The sequence below is a fragment of the Lontra canadensis genome, unplaced genomic scaffold, assembly GCF_010015895.1.
Source record: "Lontra canadensis isolate GAN:19392208 unplaced genomic scaffold, GSC_riverotter_1.0 scaffold1, whole genome shotgun sequence".
In the NCBI taxonomy this organism is placed as follows: Eukaryota; Metazoa; Chordata; class Mammalia; order Carnivora; family Mustelidae; genus Lontra; species Lontra canadensis.
Window position 1 is genome coordinate 36,206,256 of NW_022630995.1, and position 22,734 is coordinate 36,228,989.

The 22,734-nt window shown below is 45.2% G+C and overlaps 1 protein-coding gene across 5 annotated transcripts in view; it reads right to left on the minus strand.

The window, feature by feature from the left end:
* Positions 1–22,734, minus strand: part of TBC1D1 (TBC1 domain family member 1) — a 228,717-nt gene that overhangs the window by 142,285 nt on the left and 63,698 nt on the right. Inside the window, exon 1 of one of the 5 annotated variants that reach the window (XM_032853541.1) lies at positions 10,632–10,795. The exons of the other annotated variants lie outside the window; for them this stretch is intronic. Within the exon in view, the coding sequence (XP_032709432.1) occupies positions 10,632–10,661 (30 nt within the window). The 5' untranslated portion in view covers positions 10,662–10,795. Of the gene's footprint in view, positions 1–10,631; positions 10,796–22,734 lie in introns of those variants that run through there. 5 annotated transcript variants of the gene reach the window in all.

The following is a 22,734-nucleotide window of genomic DNA, read 5'->3' on the forward strand; positions in this document are numbered from 1 at the left end:
CATCCTCCACAGCCTGGAGGACAGCCCCCGTCCCCATTTTGTGGATGAACACATTCATCACGCAGAGAAGGGACCTGTCTGTGGTCACAGCTCCATGCGGGACACGTCAGGAGGGGATGATTCCCAGGCCAGCGGCTGCAGGGGCCCTCTCTTCCTTTTCAGTGGTGGACAATCTCTGATGACTGGCCCCACTTGCAGTAACAGAGAGTCCAAACCGAGAACAATTACAGCGATCATTCAACACAATGTTCTGATTTTACAGATCAAGGACGGAGGCCCAGGGAAGTAGAATTTCAGTCAGGAAATTGAATGGCTACACCCACCCCATTTCCTAGACAAGCTTATCCTAAAAAGTGCTTTCATGGCTCCCATCACTTACACCATCTCACGTGCCACCCAAACACAACTCTCTGATGGCAGCGGGGCAACGACCCTCACTCCCATGGCAACCAGTTGTGGTTAAACAGCAAACTCGATGTGAGCTGGGGCTTCCAACCCAAGCCTCTTGCCTCCAGTCCTGTGTATTATCCCAGGCTTGAAAAAATGTCCACTGTGGTAGAAGTCTCTGGAGAGCCTATTCAAAATAGTCTCTAAACACAAAGAGAATTTCCCAGAGAGGCTAAAAACATGCTTCCATGGTGCTCTGAGAAAAACCTCAGATAATACTCTAAGGCCCACAACTCCAGTCAATAAGAAAATAAAAAATCAGGCTATGGTCATCTCAAAACTGACCTCTTTGGTCCATCATTCAATTGCTCCTAGTCTCCCCAACAATCTTCACCAATCTTCAATCTTCCTACCAGTGATTTTCTTCTTACTTCCTGTTCTCTTCCCTCCCTAACCAAGAACATCATGAATTCAAGCTTTTTAAAAATAGGAGTTCCACTTCTGGTGTAATTTCACTCTTACACACCTATTTTCAAAAGCAAGTTAGGCGGACATAACATTTTACGCCTCTCCCTTAAGGAAGAAGGAAAATTCAAATTCTTAGTGGGACAAAATATTTTAAGTTCTGACCACCCTTGCTTTGTATCTTGAACATGTGTTGTAATCCCTTTATGACAGAGATTACACAGGTACAACAGATAAAACGTGAATTTACAGCCAGACCATTCAAGCTTTAATCTTAATAGCTCCGACAAATGACCTAAGCGCTCTCAACTGCATTTCTTTACAGTACTTCCCCAAAGAAACAGGAGGAGGAAAGAACACCCCCACCCCGGGATGATCTGAGCTGACTACTCCCTACACAATGGCTAGCGCATATTAAGGGCTCAAAAACACAATCATCTCTTCCTTTCCGCGGCTGCATTAACACTAATGTCCTTTTCTCTCCTGTTAAATCTGCTTTGCAAATGATGTTTCTCTGAAAAAACTCAATCTCCCCTATTAGAGGAGAAGAGACACATTATACACACCTCCCCTCTGTCCCACAGGACGCCCTCCAGGAACTAGAGTGAATCAGCAGGTCACTGGAGCCGGGGGAGCTGTGTTGCCACACTGGACTTGGGCAACTTCCACTCTCTTCAACTACTTGGGCCCCGGGTTCTTCCTACTCAGGGCTCACACCACTGGGCAGGCCTCCGGGGCTGTTGAACATTTATGACACCCTTCACGTGTCGGAGGACCTCTACCCACCCCAGCAGACTGCTCAACTTCAGGCTTCCTTTCTTTGCCTGTTTCCCTGCAGGCACCTGGGCCAACGCTGAAAATACATGTGTAAACGGCCGAGTGATTAAATATGGTATTCTGAAATACAATATGTTAAGAGACAGGCACACTATTGATTTTAGAAAAATAGTTCAAAGAAAAAAGCGCGAACAGCAGGGCAACATCAACAAGGTGTGCAAAACCCAGGGGTCCAAAACTCTGGGTTTAAGTTCTGCCACAATGAGCTGTGTGATCTTGTTCGAATTAAGTCGCTTCCCTTCTCTGGCACTCGGTTTCCTCATGGAGAAGAGAGAAAATGCAATGACATTCTGGCTGCAGCAGAATGACCACCTCCCTAGTCGCCACTACAGAGAGGCATGCGCAGGCCCGAGGGCACGCCCTGCTGAAGGAAAAGGGACACTCTCAACTCCGAATCTCGCCGTATCTCCATTTGTTTGAAATGACTGCCTTCCCCAAGGTTAAAAATCACTGGTCTCAAAAACAAGGCAACAGAGTTGGAAAGCAACCCTGAATGATTCCAAAACATGCTGGAAAACTACAAGTATACCCTAGCAATTCTTTTCCATTCACCATACGTCAGGGACATAAAACTCAACCACCTTTTCTTAAAGACTTAGCTCAGGGGGCACCCAGCTAACTCAGTCGGCTAAGCAGCCGATCTTGGTTTTGGCTTGGGTGGTGATCTCTGGGTCGTGGCCTGAGCCCTGTGTTGGGCTCTGCGCTCAGTGGGGAGTCGGCTTTACTCTGCTTGATTCTCTCACTCCCTCTGCCCCTCCCCCAACTCATGCACATTCACACTCTCTTGCTCTAAAATAAATTTTTTTTTTTTCAAAAAAGGACTTAACTCATCTCGTATCCCCAGCTGAGTGATTCCCCATGCACACATCTGTACGATTTCATGAAATCATCTTCGTAGGTGTACCTCTCCCTATTAAATCCCTGCATGAAGGCTGGGCCCCTGTCCCGCTCATCTCGGGGTCCTCATGCCCACACCTCACTTGCACACGAGCTGCGGACAAACTGCAAACTCAACCACATCCAAAGAGTTTACACTCGCTGATGATCTTCACTATCTCCTTCCTATGCAAATTTTGACATTACTCAATTTTAAAACAGGATCTTTAAAAAGATGACTAGGGAATATGTTATTTTTTAGATAAGAAAGGCCCAAGTTTAACTTAGCCCAGCTCAACCAAAGTAAATGAACAAGTCCTAGCAGTCTAATCTCATTATAACACATGACAGATATAAAAATAATTTGCAAAATTATTTTTGTACCAAAGTACATAAACACTAAGGAAATTTTTTCTATCAAGTCTTTTCTTTAAACCTAACAAAATGATGTAAACAGCTATTTCATGCTTGCAATAGCAAAATCAGAAGTAACAGAAATAATGGAAAAGTCAAAGATACTTAACTATAAATACACAAATATAACCATTAAAATTTTTGTTTTTCTATAACTTTATTATATATTTAGTAAATACCACCACATATTATGAAATAAAATTCAAAAGGACAAGTTTATTATTTCTACTGCTTAAAAGTTAAAAATCAAAATGAAGGGGGCACCTGGGTGCCTCAGTGGGTTAAAGCCTCTGCCTTTGGCTGTCATGATCTCAGGGTCCTGGGATCTAGCCCCGCATTGGGCTCTCTACTCAGCAGGGAGCCTGCTTCCTCCTCTCTCTCTTCATGCCTCTCTGCCTACTTAGGATCTCTCCCTGTCAAATAAATAAATAAAATCTTAAAAAAAAAATCAAAAGGAAGGGGGGGCTCCACATTATGTCATCAGGGAAACAGAAATTAAAGCAACAATGAGATACCATTACATACCCACTGAAACAGCCACAACCTGAAAAACTGACAACACCAAACACTAACGAGGATGTGGAGCAACAGGAACTCTCATGCACTGCTGATGGGAATGCAAAAATTATACACCCAGTTTAGAAGACACTTTGGCAGCTTCTTACAAAACTAAACATCTTCTTACCATATAATCCAGCAATCATTCTTCTTGTTGTCACCAGCCTAACTGAAGGGAGCTGGAAACTTACACCCACAAAAAAAGCTGCACAAAAACGTTTACAGCTTTATTCATACCTGCCAAACCTTGAAAGCAACTGATGCCCTTCTAGGCGATTCCATCTAGACAATGGAATGTTGTTCAGAGCTATAAGGAGCAATCAAGCCATGAAAAGATACAGAAGAAACTTAAATGTACATTACTAAGTGAAAGAAGCCAGTCTGAAGAGGATATGTACTTCATGATTCCAGCTATAGGACATTCTGGAAAAGGCAAAACTATAAAGAACAGTGGTTGACAGGGGGTGGGGAGGGAGGACAAGAGGAACAGGCAGAGTACAGGGGATTTTTCGGGCAGTGAAACTATTCTGTATGGTAGTAAAAATACATGCCATTAGGGGCGCCTGGGTGGCTCAGCGGGTTAAAGCCTCTGCCTTCGGCTCGGGTCATGATCCCAGGGTTCTGGGATCGAGCCCCACATCGGGCTCTCTGCTCAGCAGGGAGCCTGCTTCCTCCTCTCTCTCTGCCTGCCTCTCTGCCTACTTGTGATCTCTGTCAAATAAATAAAATAAAATATTAAAAAAAAAATACATGCCATTATACCTTTGCCCAAATGCATAGAATGCACAACACCAGGAATGAACTGTAGCATACACTTGGGACTTTCTGAGAAAATGTGTCAGTGCAGGTCCATCATCTGTAACAAATGGTTAGAGATATTGATAATGGGAAAGGCTATCTACGCATGTGTGGGAACAGAGGGTGTACGAGAACTCTCTGTACCTGCTGCTCAATTTTGCTGTGAACCTTAAATTGCTCTTAAAAATTAAGTCTATTTAAAAAAAAGAAAAGACAGGGCAATTTGAGTTAATTTTTCAATAATAATCTGATTCTAGTCTATTATAATATCCTAATGGTAGCCGGGGTAAAGCTAAATACATTGAAAAAGAGAAAAGGCCAAAACATTTTTTAAATTTGATAAACTGAATAGTTAATACATAAAATGCTGACTTTTTAAAAAAGGTGTACGAGTATGCAATGCAAAATCTTCCTTCCACTCTTACTCCCCAGACACCCAACTTCAAGGTTAATTTTTCTAGGTTTTATTTCATGGGACACTGTTTCCACTATCATCTTCCCAGATAAAAGTGACTACTCTGAAATCATGGCATTTGTTCCATAAACTATAAGCAACTCCTTGAATGGTAGGTATAACAGAAAACAGAGAGAACCTTGCTATGCAAAGTGCAGTCCCCAGGTCATCCGCATTACCTGGGAGCCTGTTGCAAACGCAGGATTTGGGGTTTCACCCGGACTTACTAGAGCAGAACTGTATTTTAACAAGATGCCAAGTGGTCTGTGTGCACAGCACAGACGACGGCACCACCCGTGCTTTTGCAGAGCTTAGAGACCAGTAGAGGAGACAAAAGAATCAACCACAACACGAGGCATCATACAGAATGGACTACACGGCTATGGGAATTTGGGGAAAGATAAGCTTTGGTCCCTAGGGCCCACCCCCCACCCCTCACTCCCCCCACCCCCCAGGATCCAACGCCAGCCTCTCTGAAGGGGTTTGCCTGCCACGTGCATTCAGGCGCTGCTCACCTGTGCGGTCTCCTCCTCTCCTGCTCGCTACAACGGATTCCCCAGGCGGCCTCGCTGGCAGCCTGGGACTAAGGTTTCTCCAGGGTGCCACCAGGCCTCTGCACCTACCCCTCTAATCACCTGGCACACCGTGACCGTCCCTAGCTCAAGTGCCACTCCCTACTCCCCCATAGCCAGCGGGCTATAGTCCTGGGAGAGGACATGCTTTGGGAGCTCTTTTCTACCGGGATAGTATATGCATCCGAGGAATGAATGAATGAATACTCAAGATGCTTCAGGCGTGAAGGATGGGACGGGTTTCGATAGGGACAGACCAAGGCAGACACATATATAGGTTAAGATCAGTTTAGGGAATTTTGGGGGAGAAAAAACTAATGTGCTTTTTGGTCATTATGAGATCTGCTCTAAGCTCCCTGCTGTGCTGTGGATGAGGCAGGGTTTCTACTACTCCTGTTTTTCTCCCTTCTCTTTTCATAAAACCAACCTGTGCCCATGGTGTTGTTACTCTAAGCAACCGGAGCTCCCCCAGAGAGGCTGCTGCCCCAGGCGGGCAAACGGGCCTCATGGGAGCCCTGCCCAAATCCTGATCCCGGCTACCCCAGCTTCACTTAGCAGAGGCAGCACATTTTTCAAAGTCAAGGAATGTTCTGATTAGGACAAGGAGTCCGCCCCTCTTTATTAAACTCAAACACTCACTAATTAAACATAATAGAAGTCTCCCGGAAAAAAAAAAATTGTATTTTTAAATAATTCATCACATGAACCTAGGACGCACCACATGCAACGGACTCGACCCCAGGAAGCAGAGGACCCACTGCCTAAGCACCAGGTGTGGGAAGATGTGCGCCTTCCAGAAGGCTGCCGGGTGGCCCTCGCCAGGGCAGCCCAGCTGGCCAGAGGCTCGCAAAATGGGCTGCTCCGGTCTGCAGGAAACCGCAAAGGTAAACAAACCATACTGGCATCAGGACACAACTGGGCCGGAAAGCCCTGCTCTTCAGAGGCAGCCAACCAAGGGCAAGTTGTACTCAACACAGACATAATTAGTTTCTCGGTCATTTGCACCAGTCTCAGATGAACACGATAGCAAAGCCACCCAGTCACCTCATTTCAGAAGATGAAGAACAGTGATGTCTCCACAGGTGTCCCCTCCTTACTACCAAAGTCCAAGCTAGCCCTGTCACCCCTGCCCAAAACACAACAACCTAAGTGTCTCTCTGCTTCCTCCCCACGTACACATCAGCCCACAGCGCTCCTCAAGTTCACACCCTCCAATGGCTCCCTCTGCACTTGAAGCCAAGCCAAACCTGGTCCTGGGCCTGCAGAGCCCTAAAGGGCCTGGCCCAGGAGGCCCCTCCCCAACTCAGGGCCCACAGCTCACCCCACTCGCCAGATGGCAGTCACACCTGCCTTCTCCTCACTGCTCTAACGTGCCCACCTGAGCCACCTCCTTGCCAGCCCAGCCCCTCATCACTCTCCACGAAGCATCTTGCTTACTTTTCTCCCTAGCACTTACCACCCCCTGAAACTACCTTGTTCGTCTGTTTGCTTGCTTCTGCACAGTCTCCCCCATCCAGGACCCGAGCTCCAGGAAAGAAGGGAGCTGATCTGCCTTAGTCATGGCTGTATCTCCAGCTCCTCAAACAGGAGCGGGCATATACTAGGTGCACAGTAAGTATCCGTACAGAACCATTTCTGAAATGACTTGCTGAATGAATAGTAGCTCATGACCTTTGTTTTCAGCAAAGCCAAAATATGAAAAACCTGGTTTCACATAAAATGTTAGCGACTATTTTAAAAAATTTAAAAAAAAAATTTTTTTTTAAAGATTTGACTTGTAAGTAATCTCTACACCTAACATGGGGCTCCAGCTCACAACCCTGAGATCAAGAGTCACATACTCTACCCACTAAGCCAGCCAGGTGCCCCCAGTGTGTACACTTTTTAAAGGATAAGTCTTGGGACACCTGGGTGGCTCAGTCGGTTAAGCGTCTGCCTTTGGCTAGAGTCATGATCCCAGGGTCTTGGATACTGGGGCTCCTTGCTTAGCAGGAAGGCTGTTTCTCCCTCTGCCTGCCACTCCCTCTGCTTGTGTGCTCACTTGCTCGTACTCTGACAAATAAAATCTTTTAAAAAGTAATAAATAGGGGTGCCTGGGTGGCTCAGTGGGTTAAGTCTCTGCCTTTGGCTCGGGTCATGATCCCGGGGTCCTGGGATCAAAATCCGCATCGGGCTCCCTGCTCAGCGGGGAGTCTGCTTCCTCCTCTCTCTCTGCCTGCCTCTTTACCTCCTTGTGACCTGTCAAATAAACAAATAAAAATCTGTTTAAAAAATAATAAATTAAATAAATAAATAAAATCTTTTTTAAAAATAATAATAATAAATAAAGGATAAGCCTATGTGCAAACTGAACTAACTCCTTCAGGGCATCCACAGTACCTGGTACATAAAAGGTGCCCAATAACATCTGGTGAATACACGAGCAATGGAAAAAAATACAAGGCATCAACTGCATGAAACTGCACTTGAATTTGAGAACACAGCAGACGTGGATATATTTAGGCTCATTTTCCTTTTTACCTGACTGAATAACATATATATTGAAAATCCACTACTTTGGGATACTAGCAATAATCTTAGCCAGTATCTTTACAGGCAGGTGTGAATCCAAATAAATTCAGAAAGTTACCTGGTGGTTCTGTAGCAGGTTTCACTAACTGATGCTTGGGAGGCACAGAAGTGATCAACAGAAATACTCAAAACTGCCAGGTGGCTACAACATCTGTGGGTTTAGTATAAAAATCACGATGCCTGAGAAATTTGTTTTTATTAGCAATCTATGGGAAAACACACATGTCCCAATGAGAGACTAACCAAGGAATCTCACCTCTGTAAAACCTGTCCCATTTGTAATACAATGAGCACCTGCCTTACTGTTCCAAGGCCATGTCCAGCATAAAAGAAAGTGCATCTTAATTTTTTTTTTAACATAGAATTCTCTGTTTGGGCTCTATTCCTCACATTGTATAATCAATATTTACACAATATTAATGCGGCACCCAAGAAAAACAAATTTCTGTTCAGGTATCCATATGCACCAAGCCATGTCCACGCCCCTTTCCCTCTGCCAACCAGGTGTGGAGCCAGTTTGCAAAGGTCAAAATAGACTAGCAATTAGATGTAGTGTTTGTGTGAGGTGTGTGCTCATATTCATTGATGTGCTCTTGAAGGCTCATTCTAAAGTCAAATATAACTGTACTTTGGAATTATGCACACTGTGTGTCCTATTTGCAACTCCTGTTTCTGCCTTTAAAATATTCCCTAGTTTATAATGCTAACCATATTGATGCCTTATCTCTTAACAGTAAACCAAATCAGTTCCCTAGAAAGTCACTCTTATCATCTACAGCCCCAAGAAATGAACTTTCAAGTAATTTCATATTCTAAAATCTCACAGAACATATTGTCTATAAAAATCAATTTCAGGATCCAATTTATAATCGCACACCACCTAACAGGAATGAAATATAAAATAACTGCACTTTCTCCTGACAACTGATAAATGTGTTCCAAAAACGTTTCATCGTTTTGTTGTTTTGCAGTTTAAATAACTTTGGAATAACATGATTCAGAATTTAGATGAAGTTATCAACATACATTTCATTTAAATAACCTTTTCAAAAGTATTGCCAGTTGGAGAAAGCTGACAATCCTTGTAGAAGTCCTTATAGTTTTGTTTTTTGAGTTTGTGTGTTTTGTTTTGTTTTTTTAATAAAACTTTGGTCTGGTGTTTTCACCGTCATCTCCTAGGCCAATGTGAGCAAAAGTCCACCTCACTCCTATAGTGAAAAACATCTTTATTAAATAGGTTTTGGAAAAGTAAATAAAACCATAAAACAGTATGAACAATAAGTATTTTGGGTTTTGTTTATTTAGACTTCAAACAGTAAGTCTGGTTTTTTTGGTTTCTGCCTTTGGCCTTATGATATAAAGTATAACAGTATACAAGTAGACTCAAATCCTCAACCTAAAATAAAATATAATCAGACAACACACCCTGAATTACTTCCTAAACCACCTCACATCATTTTTTAATTTAGCATTATTTATAAAAGCTAATCAGCTATCACATCAAACCAGGAAATCTGGGCATATCATTCCTTTCTTTTTCAATACAAAACTGCGACTCAAAACTTTTTCATTTACCACCCGCTGTGTTTCAGGAAGTGAAAATTCTGGTGAGGATGAGAAGGTAGGATACAGTGCCTGATAATCTGGTTTCTGTGTCTCCATTTTATTGGCACTAACTGATAGTCAAAGCTTTATCTGGCTCAAGGACAGGTATTTATTATAAAACCAGCAGTCTAAAAGCACTGTGTAATTAGCAGATGGAACCACCACCTAATTACTATTTGTAAAGGGTCACATAATGGCTAACGGCTTCTTCCAATAAGAGTTTATTACTCAACCTGCGAAACGCCACTGGGTGTGAGAAAAGTGCCCTGGGGTCCTACCGGCCTTTTAGAGGCTGCGAGGGAGGCATCATTCAAATCACCCAAATGCCTGGTACTCCGGGAGGTATAAAAATAATTCCACGTCCTCCAACTGGTGGGAACTCTAGAGAGCTACTCCAGTAGTCCCTCCGTTCCAGCAGTCGTGAAACTGGCAGGGCTTTGTAAGGCTCCGTTATTCTGAAAGCGCTCATGGTCGGAAAATAAAACTTCATGGAAATATAATTTACATTCAAAACTCGCACCACCGCACCCTCTGAAATCGGGGAGTTTAAGACAAAGGACAAATACCCTCTGCGTGCCAAAGTCCAGCCTTTCGGCCCCGCAGCGCCCTATCCCAGGCCACCAGGCACGACCCTGTGTCAGGGAGGATGCCACCACGGTCCCGCCGCGGGGCAACACGCAGCTCTGCGCGCGGTGGGCTGCGCGAGGAAGAGAAGCAGCCGGCCTCCAGGGGCGAACACCTGGGGCCGGGCGTCGGGCCTCGCTCTTCCCATCCGTGAAATGGGCGTGACGCCACCTGGCCCGCTCGGCCGACTAATGAATGAGAGCCGCCCGGAAAAGGACTCCGGCGGCGCCCGCCACCCTCCGGTCGCTGTCCCCTGGCCGCGGGACGTCCCCCGCCGCGGGCAGTCCCGGCACGGTCAGACCCCCGCCCCCCACCCCACCCCGAGCGGGGGGCGCTCCCCGCGCTCCGGACCCCCTCACGGCCCGACGGTTACAGAGGTGCCCAGAACGGCGCCCGCGGGGACGCCGGCTCCCAGCGCCCGTCCGCTCCGGTAACGGGCGCCGGCCCGACGCTGCCCCGACGCCGCCTACCTTGGCCACCCAGCTGAACAATGGTGACATCGCGGGCCGGGCGGCGGCTCCTCGCCGGTCGCTCCCGCTCACTCCCGCCGCGGGCCCGGGAGGCGGCGGGTCGCCGGGGGCGGGCTCGGGGCGCGGCGGGGCGCGGGCATGGCTCCCCCGGCGGCGGCAGTGGCGGCGGCGGGCTCCTCCCCGCTCGTCACGGCCGGGAGAGGTCGCGCCCGCGGGGCGGCCCGGCCAGCCGAGAAAGGGAAGTGGGTGGGGAGAGCGCGGGGAAGGGGAGGGGAGGGGAGGGGAGGGAGCGCCGCCGACCCCGCCCCCCTCCCCACGCCGGGCTCGGGGCGGGAAGTTGGGACTCTCGGGGGTCGCCCTCCTCCGGGGTGCCCCGGGCTGCGCAGCTCCCGGAGGAGGAGTCCGACAACTTTCCGAAAACTAGGAATTCCTGTGTCAGAAGGCCCCGAGTTGAGCTAACACAAAGCCCGCCCAACTTACCCGGGGTTACCCCCACCCCCACAGCCTTTCTTTCTAAACGCTCTGAGATTGCTGGTAACAAAAGGACTAGTGTTTCCCCAGCCCCTAATACCTTGATATAATCAAAGGTGGTTTTCTTGGAGTCAGAAAACTACGCTATTGGGGGTTGGGGGGAGTAGCTCCAGCTCCTGTCAGCCCGCAGCTTTCAGCCACGTGAGAGATTTTGATTTCGAGAGTTGTCTTCTCTCCCAAGGCAAGATGATAAGACAGCGTAGTCAGCTTATAGCTACAAAGGTGAAGGTAGGTTTCTAACTCAAGACACCCTGGAGTTCCACGTTGGGGAAAAAAATGTCCAAAGGTCTAACAGCCAATGTGTAAATACATTGAGTGACGTCTAGCCACTCACTGGGTTCATCATGCCCATCCCCAACCCAGGCGCAAGAATTTTGCTTCTGTTTCCTTTTGTTACGTTGTTCCTCATCTTCAGATAGGCCAACAGAATGTTTTAATGATCTCCAATGTCTGGCATCTGAGTTAAGTGGGTATTACCATCTATTGCCACATAACAAATTACCCCAAATCTGAGAAGCTTAAAACACAAGTGTCTGTGGGTCAGAGATCCAGAAGCCTCTCGGCTGGCTGCTCTAGCCTGACCTGTCTCTTGAGGCTGGGTTCAAGCTGTTAGCTGGGGCCGCAGCCATCTCCATCTTCCAAGCTCACTCACACAGTTAGCTCCTTGCAGGCTGTTGGACGGAGGACTTTGGTTTCTGTGGCATCACGTGGTCCTCTCCACAGGGCTGCTCATAAAATGGAAGTTCGAATGCCCCAGCAGAAACGATCCAAGAAAGAGCATGTGTCCAAAAAAAGACTTCAATCATTTCATAAACTCCTCTCAGAAGTGACAGCCCCAAACTTCTGCTGTATTCTATTCCTCAAAAGGCAAGGAAGGAAGTCCAGTCCATGCACAAGGCAAGGGGGATTACACACAGGCATGACTGCAAAGAGGAGAGGATGTGGGGGCGAGGGAGATGTCATCTTGTTTCCCCTTGCAGGTAGGGTGTATGGGGAAAGCCAAGAGTTCCAACAACATTCTAACAGAGCCTATCTAGGTAATTGAAAACGGCCTTCGGACCATCTTAAGGAGCTTCTTTGTGCTTTTAAGCAGTGATTGATTGATTTCTTCTAAAGAAATTGAGACCAGGGGCACCTGGCTGGTTCAGTGGGTAGAGCATGCGATTCTTGATCTTGGGGTTGTGAGCTCGAGCTCCACGTTGTGGGTAGAGTTTACGTAAAAGAAAAAAAAAACAAAAACTTAAAGCTAAAAAACGGGGAGGGCATTTGCAGCCATTTAACCAGGTCCTTCCCTGTTAGCAAATCACTCCCCTCCCCTCCCCACCCCCCACCCCCAGCAAGTAGAAGAGAGAGAAATTAACGCTGAGGACGCCCCTGTCCTCCCCAACCTTGCTACTCGACCAGCGCCTGGTCACCCTCTGGCAATTTGCTAGAAATGCAGAATCTCAGGTCTTTCCCTAACCCAGACCTACAGAGTCAGAACTTTCATTTTACCATGATTCTGGACGGCCAGTGTGCACATTTGCGTCTGAGATGCATTAGTATATGAGAGTCATTGACGTGGGGTTTAAAATGAGCTTCTGGCCAACAGACCCTTGAGAGAACAGCCGAAACTGTACAGCGTCCGGGGATGAGGAGCACTAGCTCAGCTAGAGGGAGACCTGGAGGGTTCCTAGGCAACAGCATAGTTAGATGGCAGTGGATAGAGAGCTGAGGACAAGTGGGACAAGCTGGGTCCAGGACAAATGTCACCAGGACAAACGTCACCATACTCCATACTCCATCACTCCAATTCCCAGATTGAGCTCTATGAAAATGCCCAGGATTTAGAAGCAACTCTGGGATGAGGATTAAGGGAACCCAAAACTGATGAAAGAAACCTAAATTTCTCCCAACCGAGGTAAATTTTCTGTCAGTTGGGCAAGTGATGGGGAGGCAAAAAAATTAGATTAAATTTAGGAGAATAAAAATCACACTTCTTGAGCATGTGCACACACACAAAGAATTAAAGTTGGGTCAAATTCTGGATCTAACCGTTACAATGGGAGAGTGTGCTAGAAGGTGAGATAGGGACATCGTCTTCATTGTTTTACCCTGGATCCAATTCTCCATATATACACATAGGAGCGGAGGTTCATCGGAACCTGGTTTGAACTTACATACCCTTTAGACACACAGAGGTCTCCCTCCGCCCCAGAGCTCTACTGCCTGATCCAGGACTGGGCAGAAAGCACTCATTTCATGGGAACACAAGGATCTTTCCTTTGAACACACTTGACAGACAGTAACAGGCGGGGCTCCAACACCAAATAGTTTAAGAAATATAGAAGGGTCTTATTTTTTTTTAATTTTTTAATAAAAATAGGATGTATTTTTAGCCCCAGGGGTACAGGTCTGTGAATTGCCAGGCTTACACACTTTACAGCACTCACCATAGCACATACCCTCCCCAATGTCCATAGAAGGGTCTTATTTTAATTTACTGCCAACATGTACCTTGCAAGTCACAATGTAGGAAGCAATTCTGTTAGAATTTGGAATTTTGTTAAAAAGAAACTGTTAACATCAGACAATCTACTGATTCCACATTCAAATAATACAATTTTCATTGAAACACCACAACCCCTCCCATCTGAAAAAAAGTATCCTTTCCCCCAAGAAACTGTCTATTCCCCCAGGGAAGGACTGTACATAGACCAGGGATTGGTTATTTTTAAAAGCTCCCTAGTGCTTCTCTTTCAGTTGGAATTGAGAACCCCTATAGACAGAACAGTCAATGCTCCAAGGTGCTGATGGTTCCCAGCCCTGATCGTCTATCAGAGTTACCAGTGGTGCCAAGGGGTAGGTGGGGGAGGAGGGTGGACAAACTGGTCCTGTGGGGGCAGAATCGAATTCTCAGGGACCTCAAAGGGCAGGCAGGTCAATAAATGCATGAAGAGAGCCAGTTGTGAGACAATAAGGACTGAACGAGCTGGGGCTTCTTCAAGAAGGGACACCCAATTATCACAACTCCACCCAACCAAGCACAATGTGTCAGCCAAATGTACTTGGCCAGAGTGACCTCTCACTTTACTTAAAGCTTGGAAGAGTGGATGTATGTGGGTTCCTACCCTAACAGGTGAGTCTGGCTATCAGCCAGGATTGAGAACTACTTCCAAAGTGCTAGATCCCTTATTTAAAAAAAAAAAAAAAAAAAAAATTTGAGGTATATCTGAATGGTTCAGTCAGAAAAGCATGTGAATCTTGATCTCAGGGTCATGAGTTCGAGTCCCACATTGGGTATAGAGATTACATGAATGGATGAGTGAACAGATGAATAAAAGGAAAAAAATAAAATATAAATAAAATATAATATAAAATAAAAAATAAAATATAAAAATAAAAAGATATGGTTGCTCTGTGAAGATCGATGGGCTATCCAAGTAGGATCTTGGAGATCTAAACCGGATCCATAGAAAATCCAAGACTGCTGTCTTTCTTGTAGCTTTAAAAGGATGATTTAATCTGTTTTCCTGAGACACTAAGGTAGGACTTGAAGAGAGATGGGGGAACCAGGAACTGGAAGAGTTGCCCCCCTCCTAAGTCTGACTGTAATCACCCCCACCCCTGCAAGAAGCCCCCAACACTGCTGCCAGACTCTTTTGCCATGTTCCTCCTTTGAGGAGGAGCAAGAAGCAAAGACAGCAAAATCTCCTGAGGATTCTGGAGGAGCTGTACCTGCTTGGCTGTGCTCCACCAGCTCCGATGTGGAGGCAAGGAGGGGGAAGCATGCAAAAGCATGACCTCACTCGCCAGCCTGGTCCTCCCCACAAGACCTGACTAAAAACAGGGCCATTGTTACACAAGGAAACAACATGACTTCAAGTTAATCAGAACCACAGGGCAGCCACGATCCTGACACCAATGACAAGATGGGTTTTTTGGTTTTTTTTTTCCCACACCACCAAGCAATCTCTGACACCAGCTTGGTGTCCGACAAGTCACCTCAGTTGGGACACGACTGACCTGGAGATACTGTCAGACCCCACAAGTTAGGAGCTCACTCCCACAAGACCGTGGCCCCCACACACTCTTCCCATGGCAATCACAAGGCCAAGTTGCCTCTTGGGCTTCTGACCCACCAGCCACAGGTTCTCCTCACCCCGTCCTTGGGTTCCATTAATACGCTAGAGTGGCTCACAGAACTCAGAGTAACATTTCACTTCGTAGATGACTGGCGTAGTAGAAAGGACTGTAACTCAGGAACAGCCAAATGAGAGAGATGCACAGGGTGAGGTGTGGAGAAAGTGCAGCAACGTGCACACTTTCTCTGAGCGCCACTGTCCTGGCATGTCCCAAGGGCTCACCAACCCAGAAGCTCTCCAAACCCTGCCATGTGGGTTTTCAATGGAGGCTTCATTATCTCAACGCGATCAATTAAATCCTTGTCCCCTAGGGACTGAATTCAAACTTCAGTGCCTCTCTCCACTCAACCCCCCACCCCCAACCCCGGAGGTCAGTGGGTAGGACTGAAGGTGTCCTATCCACTGATCACGTGGTTCGTTCCCTGGCAACCAATCTCCTTTCTTAGGTGACCAAGGACCTTTCCAAAAGTCACTTCATTAACATGACAAAAGAACACCTTTCTGGCTCTCTTCACAGGAAATTCCAAGGGGTTTAGGAGCTCTGTGCCAGGAAAGGGGACAAAGATCAAATGTATCTCTCTTATAAATCACAATATCACAGCAACTAATCAGGGATTTATTCAGTTCGAGGACATTCATCACCTATTGTATAAAGCAACACGTGTCTTGGCAAGGAACAGAAATGTGATTAAGACCTGAATCTTGACCTCAAGGGGGATAGAGGGGTAGCCAATAGGACTGGGAAGGAAGAGTGAGCAATGCCATGAGAAAGGCCCAGGTGAGGCTCCCGGGAGTTCCCAGAAAAAAAAAACAAAAACGAAAGTTAACTTTTGCTGCAAAGGAAGAACCAGCTTCTGACTGGAAGGCCAAGAATCTTTTTTCTTTCTCCTTTTTTCTTTTTTAGGGAATCTCTACACCCAGTAAGGGGTTCGAACTCACAACCCGGAGACCAAGAATCGCATGCATGCCCTAGGGACTGAGCCAACCAGGAGCCCCAAGACTTTCAAACTTTTACAGATGGTAATAATACTTCCCAGGAGGAAGGATCAGCTGGAAAAGGGAATAAAAAAATGAGTGTCTCTGTCTCTGGAAACCAAGTCTTACTAAGGACAGAAATCAGAGCTTACACTGCAGAAAGAGAGTTTTAGTAAATTTTAGTCTGGAGGTGTGCAGTTATCCCTTTCTGGCATAAAACTTTGTTTCCAGAAAAAATATTTGCTGAGGATACTATCAAGTCCAAAAAAAAAAAAAGTCATGCAACAAAAATCCCTCTGTGTGAACTGAAAACATATGCCATGAAAAAACTTGCATGTGAACGTTCATAGTAGTAGTATTCATAACAGCTATAAAGTAGAAATAAGCCAAGAGTCCATCCACTGATGAATGGATAAACAAAATGTAATATACCACACAACAGAGCATTATTTTGTCATAAAAAGTAATGAAGTACCGATCCATGCTACAATGTAAATGGACCTTGCAAACAATATGCTAAGTGAAAGAAGCCAGACACAACAGATTATATATTGCATGATTCCACTTACATATCCAGAATAGGCAAATCCATAGAAACAGAAAGTAGATTCCTGGTTTCCAGGAACTGGAAGGAGGGAAAAATGGGGAGTGATTGCTAATGAGCATAGGGTTTCTGTTCTGGGGTGATGAAGATATTTTGGAATTTTTTGTATATTCACTATACCAAATACACTAAAAATATACTAAAAACCGAAATTCCATGGTATGTGATTTTTTAATCAATTTATTAAATATCTCTAGGTGATGATGCTTTAAAAAGTTAATGCCATGAGGCTTTATAATAATGGGACCCACACTTTAGAGGGCTAGTTGTAGGAATTTTTTTTTAAATATTTTATTTACTTGACAGCATAAGTAGGCAGAGAGGCAGGCAGAGAGAGAGGGGGAAGCAGGCTCCCCACTGAGCAGAGAGCCCGATTCAAGGCTCAATCCCAGGACCCTGAGATCATGACCTGAGCCGAAGGCAGAGGCTTTAACCCACTGAGCCACCCAGGCGCCCCAGGAATTTTTTTTTTTTTTTAAGTAATCTCTACACCCAACTTTTAGGAGTGAGTTGGACAGTTAGGGAGTCAGGGCCAGGGTCCCCAACAAAAAAAGCTAAAATCAGGATAGCTACAATAAAGCAGCACTGACATCCTGTTTTGCAGCTTAGACAGGACTAGCATTCTGCCTTGTGGCCTTTGCAGAAATGACTTCTGCAAAACGTCCTAAAATAAGACAATTAACCACAAAGCATTTGTCAATATCACGGGCAAGGGGCAGTTAAGACATAAGCCCCCAGATGTCAGCCAAAAAAGAGACCGTCAGTATGTAGACATTAACCTAATAGGTAGACAGATAGGTTCCCAAAGCCCTGAATGGCACGACTCAGCACACCCTGATTGCTTAATATAGTTCTGCAAAAGAGCTCATAAAAATCCCTACGCTTAGAAACTCCAAGGGCAACCCTCTCAGGCCCACCTCCCTCTCAGGGAGCTTTATACTATCTCTCAGTAAACTCTGCTTTGCTGCCCACCACTCTTTGTCTACCTCTTCAAACCGCGTGACCAGGAAGAGAATTCCTACAACACAACGTGGGGCTTGAACTTACAACCCCAGGATCAAGAGCCGCATGCTCTACAGAATGAGTTTTAGGACTGAATGAGATGCATGTGAAGCATCTCAGTCTGAATCCCTGCATATAGTAGGTGTCTAGGAAATGGTAGCTGTAGTGGTAGAAGTAGTAGGAGGAGTACTAGCAATGATTGCTGTTGATTAGTGATGGGTATTTACGGTGATTACTTTTATGTGTCCTCCTGAATGGCCTAAGGGCCATTCACTTGGCTGGTAAATATTTCTGGGTATATCTGTGAAGGTGTCTCCAGAAGAGAATAACATTTCAATCAGTAGACTGCCTAAAGAAGATAGCCCTCCCCACTGTAGGGTTGGTATGATCCAATAGTTGAGGGCCTCCATAGAACAAAAGGGCGGAGGAAGGGCAAATTCGTGCTCTCTGCTTGAGCTGAGACATTCATCTTCTCCTACCTATAGGCATCAGTGCTCCTGGTTCCTGGGCCTTCAGACCAGGACTTACACTATCAGCTCCCAAATTCACAGGCCTTCAGACATGTACTGTTACACCACCAGCTTTCCTGGTCCTCCAGCCTACAAGCGGTGATCACGGGACTTTTCAGCCTCCATAACCACATGACCCAATTCCTATAATAAATCTCCTCTTACCTCTATCTGTATTGGTTCTGTTTCTCCGGAGAACTCGGACTAATACAGCATATGTTATAAATGCACAAATAAAAGAGAGATGATGGGCTAGAGGTCTCAAGTTCATGACTGGGTTTACAGACAGGACAAACAGTTGAGATCAAAGAGGAGACTGTGTGTCAGCCAAAACTAATTCCAGGATGGGTGGGCCTCCATGCCTCTCAATATTTTCCTCTCCCTTTTTATGAGTTGCTAAGTCTAGCGGCATGACTGTGTTCCATTTGTTCCTTTAACTCTTTAAAGCACACCACAGATTGTCCAAGTCTCTCTGGTATATTCCCATCATTCTAACCAGGGAGAGACTGGAAATGAACAAGCATTCCTGCCCCTCACTTTCAGACACCTCGGAAATTCCTCCCTCTGCAATGAATCCTGTGAATTCCCACTATTTCTCCCCTGTTCCTCTTCCCACACATCCCAGCCCTCCTCACCTGGGTACCTCTGTCACTTTCTCTCAAGCACATACAAGCAATCACATTTTAAATCATGGTAAATTCAAAATGGAGTCTTTGGGTGGCAAGACCAAGTACCTGAAGGCCCCCTTCAGAACACACAGTGCTTCATAAATTGGTGAGTGAGGGAAAGAAAGTTCTGTGGGGGAAGTAGAAGAATAAATTTGATGAAGACTTATTAGGATGTAGACAATAAATTCAGGTTATTAACTAAAGAACATTCTACTTTGATGTCTCCATATCAACATTTAAATTAAGGCCTCTAATTTTGTTTTGATTTCGGGCATCAGGTTGCCGTTTCTCGTTAACCAGCATAACAGCAAACAGATTTAGTTAAGACATTTTTAATGGCTCCAGGCACCTTTAGTACGTTTACCAAAAAGCCTTGCAAAATTAAAAGCTGGCTGCAGCCCAACGAGAAGTACTAAGACTCTGCAGTGTAAAAAGTGAGTCATTGAATTGTTAACTCGAGAGGGGACCAGCCAGTGACTAACCCCCTACAAATACGGTTCACTCCAACTGCAGGATGCCTTTTTTCCCTCCGCAATCAGCAGTCTTTTTAAAAGAGAAATTTAGGGGCACCTGGGTGGCTCAATTGGTTAAGTGTCCAACTGTGGGTCTCAGGACAGGTTTTGATCTCAAGGTCATGCGTTCAAGCCCTGCACTGGGCATGGAGCCTACTTAAAATTAGGAAGAAGGGTTGAAGGAAGGGAGGGAGAAGAGGAAGGAAAGAAAGAAAGAAAAAGAAATTACTTTATGACAGATTTATCTCTTCATTAAGAAAAACAATGAATTCATCAAAATGCTTATGACATTTCTAAACAAGATAAATTCGTGTATTTACTATTTTAATATCTGTTCCTGTCTCATTATTTTGGCCTAATATGTATGGTAAATTGTGTTCACGTTTTAGCTCGTAAAACATTCCAAAAATAGAAACAATGTTTTTCTATTTTTAGTCAGTCTATAAAGTTTAAGCAAATAAACTCTTCCCCAAAACTGTACACACATGTTTCAAAATCATGGAAAAACCCAGCAGCAATGAGCTCACAAAAGAAAACACTGAAAATTTAGTCATAAGATTTTTGACATCTTCATTCTGGGTTATAACTAAACATAGATGCTCAGCTTTAAGCTCTTTAAGCTATTTATTTTATAATAAAAATTATAAATTTTTATTATAATTTATAATGGAAACATTAAAAACACCACTTTGCATAGCACTGACCTTACTAAAACAATAACCTTTTTTCTAAACTGAAAGTTAGGGTTTCTCCTAAAAAATAAGACCGAAAAATATTAATCCTTATCTCCTGATAAAATCTATTAGTGAATAAAAATTGGACCCAAATTCCCCTTTCTCCCTTCTTTCATGGTAAATTACAATTCCCTGAAACAAACAAACAAACAAACAAACAAGGTGGCTTAGTTTCTCTTTGATTAGAGTGACTTCCCATTTCTAAAAACATTCCTGGTTGTTCACTATCATCTAGTTCTTTAAAATCATCAAGTTTCAATCCAGCAATCGTGCTCCTTGGGATTTACCCAAAGCGGCTGAAAAGTTACGTCTCCACAAAAACCCGCGCACAGAAATTCCAAGCAGCCCTATTTAATTACCAAAGCCTGGAAGCAACCAAGCTGTACTTCAGTAGGGAATGCATAAGTAAACTGTGGTACATCCAGATAATAGAATATCATTCGGCGCTAGAAATAAATGAACTGTTAAGCCACAGAAAGACATGAGGAACCGTAAATGTATATTACTCAATGAAAGTAGCCAATCCGAAAAGGCTACATAGTGCATAATTCCGTCTCTAAGACATTCTGGAAAAGGTAAAACTATGGAGATAGTCAAAGATCGGTGGTTGTAAAGGGATTGGGGATGGGAAGAGAGGGATGAATAGGGAGAGCAAAGAGGATTTTATTTTTTTAGGGTTTTTATTTATTTCACAGAGAGAGACACAGCGAGAGAGGGAACACAAGCACCGGGAGCGGGAGAGGGAGAAGCTGGCTTCCCACCGAGCAGGGAGCCTGACTTGGGACTGGATTCCAGGACCTCAGGATCATGACCTGAGCTGAAGGCAGACGCTTGAGGACTGAGTGTCCCAGGTGCCCCGAGCACTGAGGATTTTTAGGGCAGAGAAAATTACCTTGCACGCTTTTATAATGATGGATAATGTCATTATACATTTGTCCAAACTCAAAGAAGGTCCAACACCAAGAGAGACCTAATATAAACTATGGACTTTGGATGATTACGTTGTATCGATGTAGGTTCACCAGCTGTAATAAATGTGTCAGCTCAGATGGGGGGAGGGATACTGACAATCAGAGAGGCTAGTTATCTGTGGACGCTGGGTGTCTATACCTTCTGCACACTTTCTGCTGTGAACCTAAAACTGTTCTAAACAAATGAAGTCTTAAAAAAAAAAAATCATTGAGTTTTAAACACAATGGAAACTCTTCTTATGAATGTTCTCGCTCTTTTCAAAGCCTAAATTTGTTACGTGTCAGTATTTTTGGATCACAATATTTTTGGAACCACGCAGCAAACCCCTAAAAAGCAGAACAGTGACTCTTCCATGTTGGTTACCCAGGCCTGGTACACAGCCATGCACTTCTGCACGGTCAGGCAAACAATTCACATCTGCTTCCTCGCTATAGCTTGCGAATTCTCCAAAATGTCCACCGAGCCGTGTACACTTGCATTTCCCCAAAAGGACAGTGCCTGGTTACGCTCAGTGCGATTTTCAGGTGCACAGAGCAAGCACACATTCCAGGAGTCAAGACACTGGAGCCACATTCCTGGGTAAGTGTCCCTCCGGAAGCTTTAAGATAGACGGTCCCTCTGGGTCCGCAGCTCAGCAAAGTAATGCACAGGTTATAAAACCAAACCATCATCTGCCTCCTAGTCTCTGCACACCGCTAGAGGAGGTACGTAACTGAAAACCATCTCTGCTGGCTTTGACAAGAGATATAAGGGATGAGAAGGTATAAGCAGGAAAGGGCTTCTGGGTTCTCTTTGTACTCGAATCTCCTTTGAGGTCTCAAATGCTTACAGCTAGGGCGGTCTGAGACAGCGCTCTCCTCCCCTGGAATTGTTCAGACATGACAGAGGTTGTGCTCTGGGTGAAGTGAAGATAAACCAGCTTTCAGAGGAGATCAGAAGTCCTCTAAAGTGGTCTGATTGATTTGCACACAGTCCTTTGGAATCTTCCTCTTTGTGGAGGCAGCGTGGTGGAGGGTGGTCGGGATGCCTCACCTACACACCACCGGCTGTGTGATCTCAGGCAGTGCGTGCTACATCTCCCATTTCCACCTTGCACATTTCAGAGGTTAGACTCGAGATCTCCAAGATTCCTCCCAAGCTTCCTTCAGGAATGCTATGAAATATGTGCTCAGTTAAATGCCCATGATGGGTTTATGCCTGGCAGCCTTGGCTCAGGGTCCAGACACAACTAAACACGCCTGCTCGCCAGTCGCCAAGTCCTTACGTCACAAGGATGTCACAAGGATGTCACAAGGATGCCAAAGCCCCTGGAACTTTTCAAGAGATCTAGAGTTGGTTCCTTACCTCAGGAGAGAAGTTTGCAAGAATGAATACCTACGACTCCAATGGGAGGGGTCACCTGCCTCTGGTCTAAGGTAGCCCTTCTCCAAGATCAAGGATCAGGAAGGGAGGAAATAATATCTACTGAACAT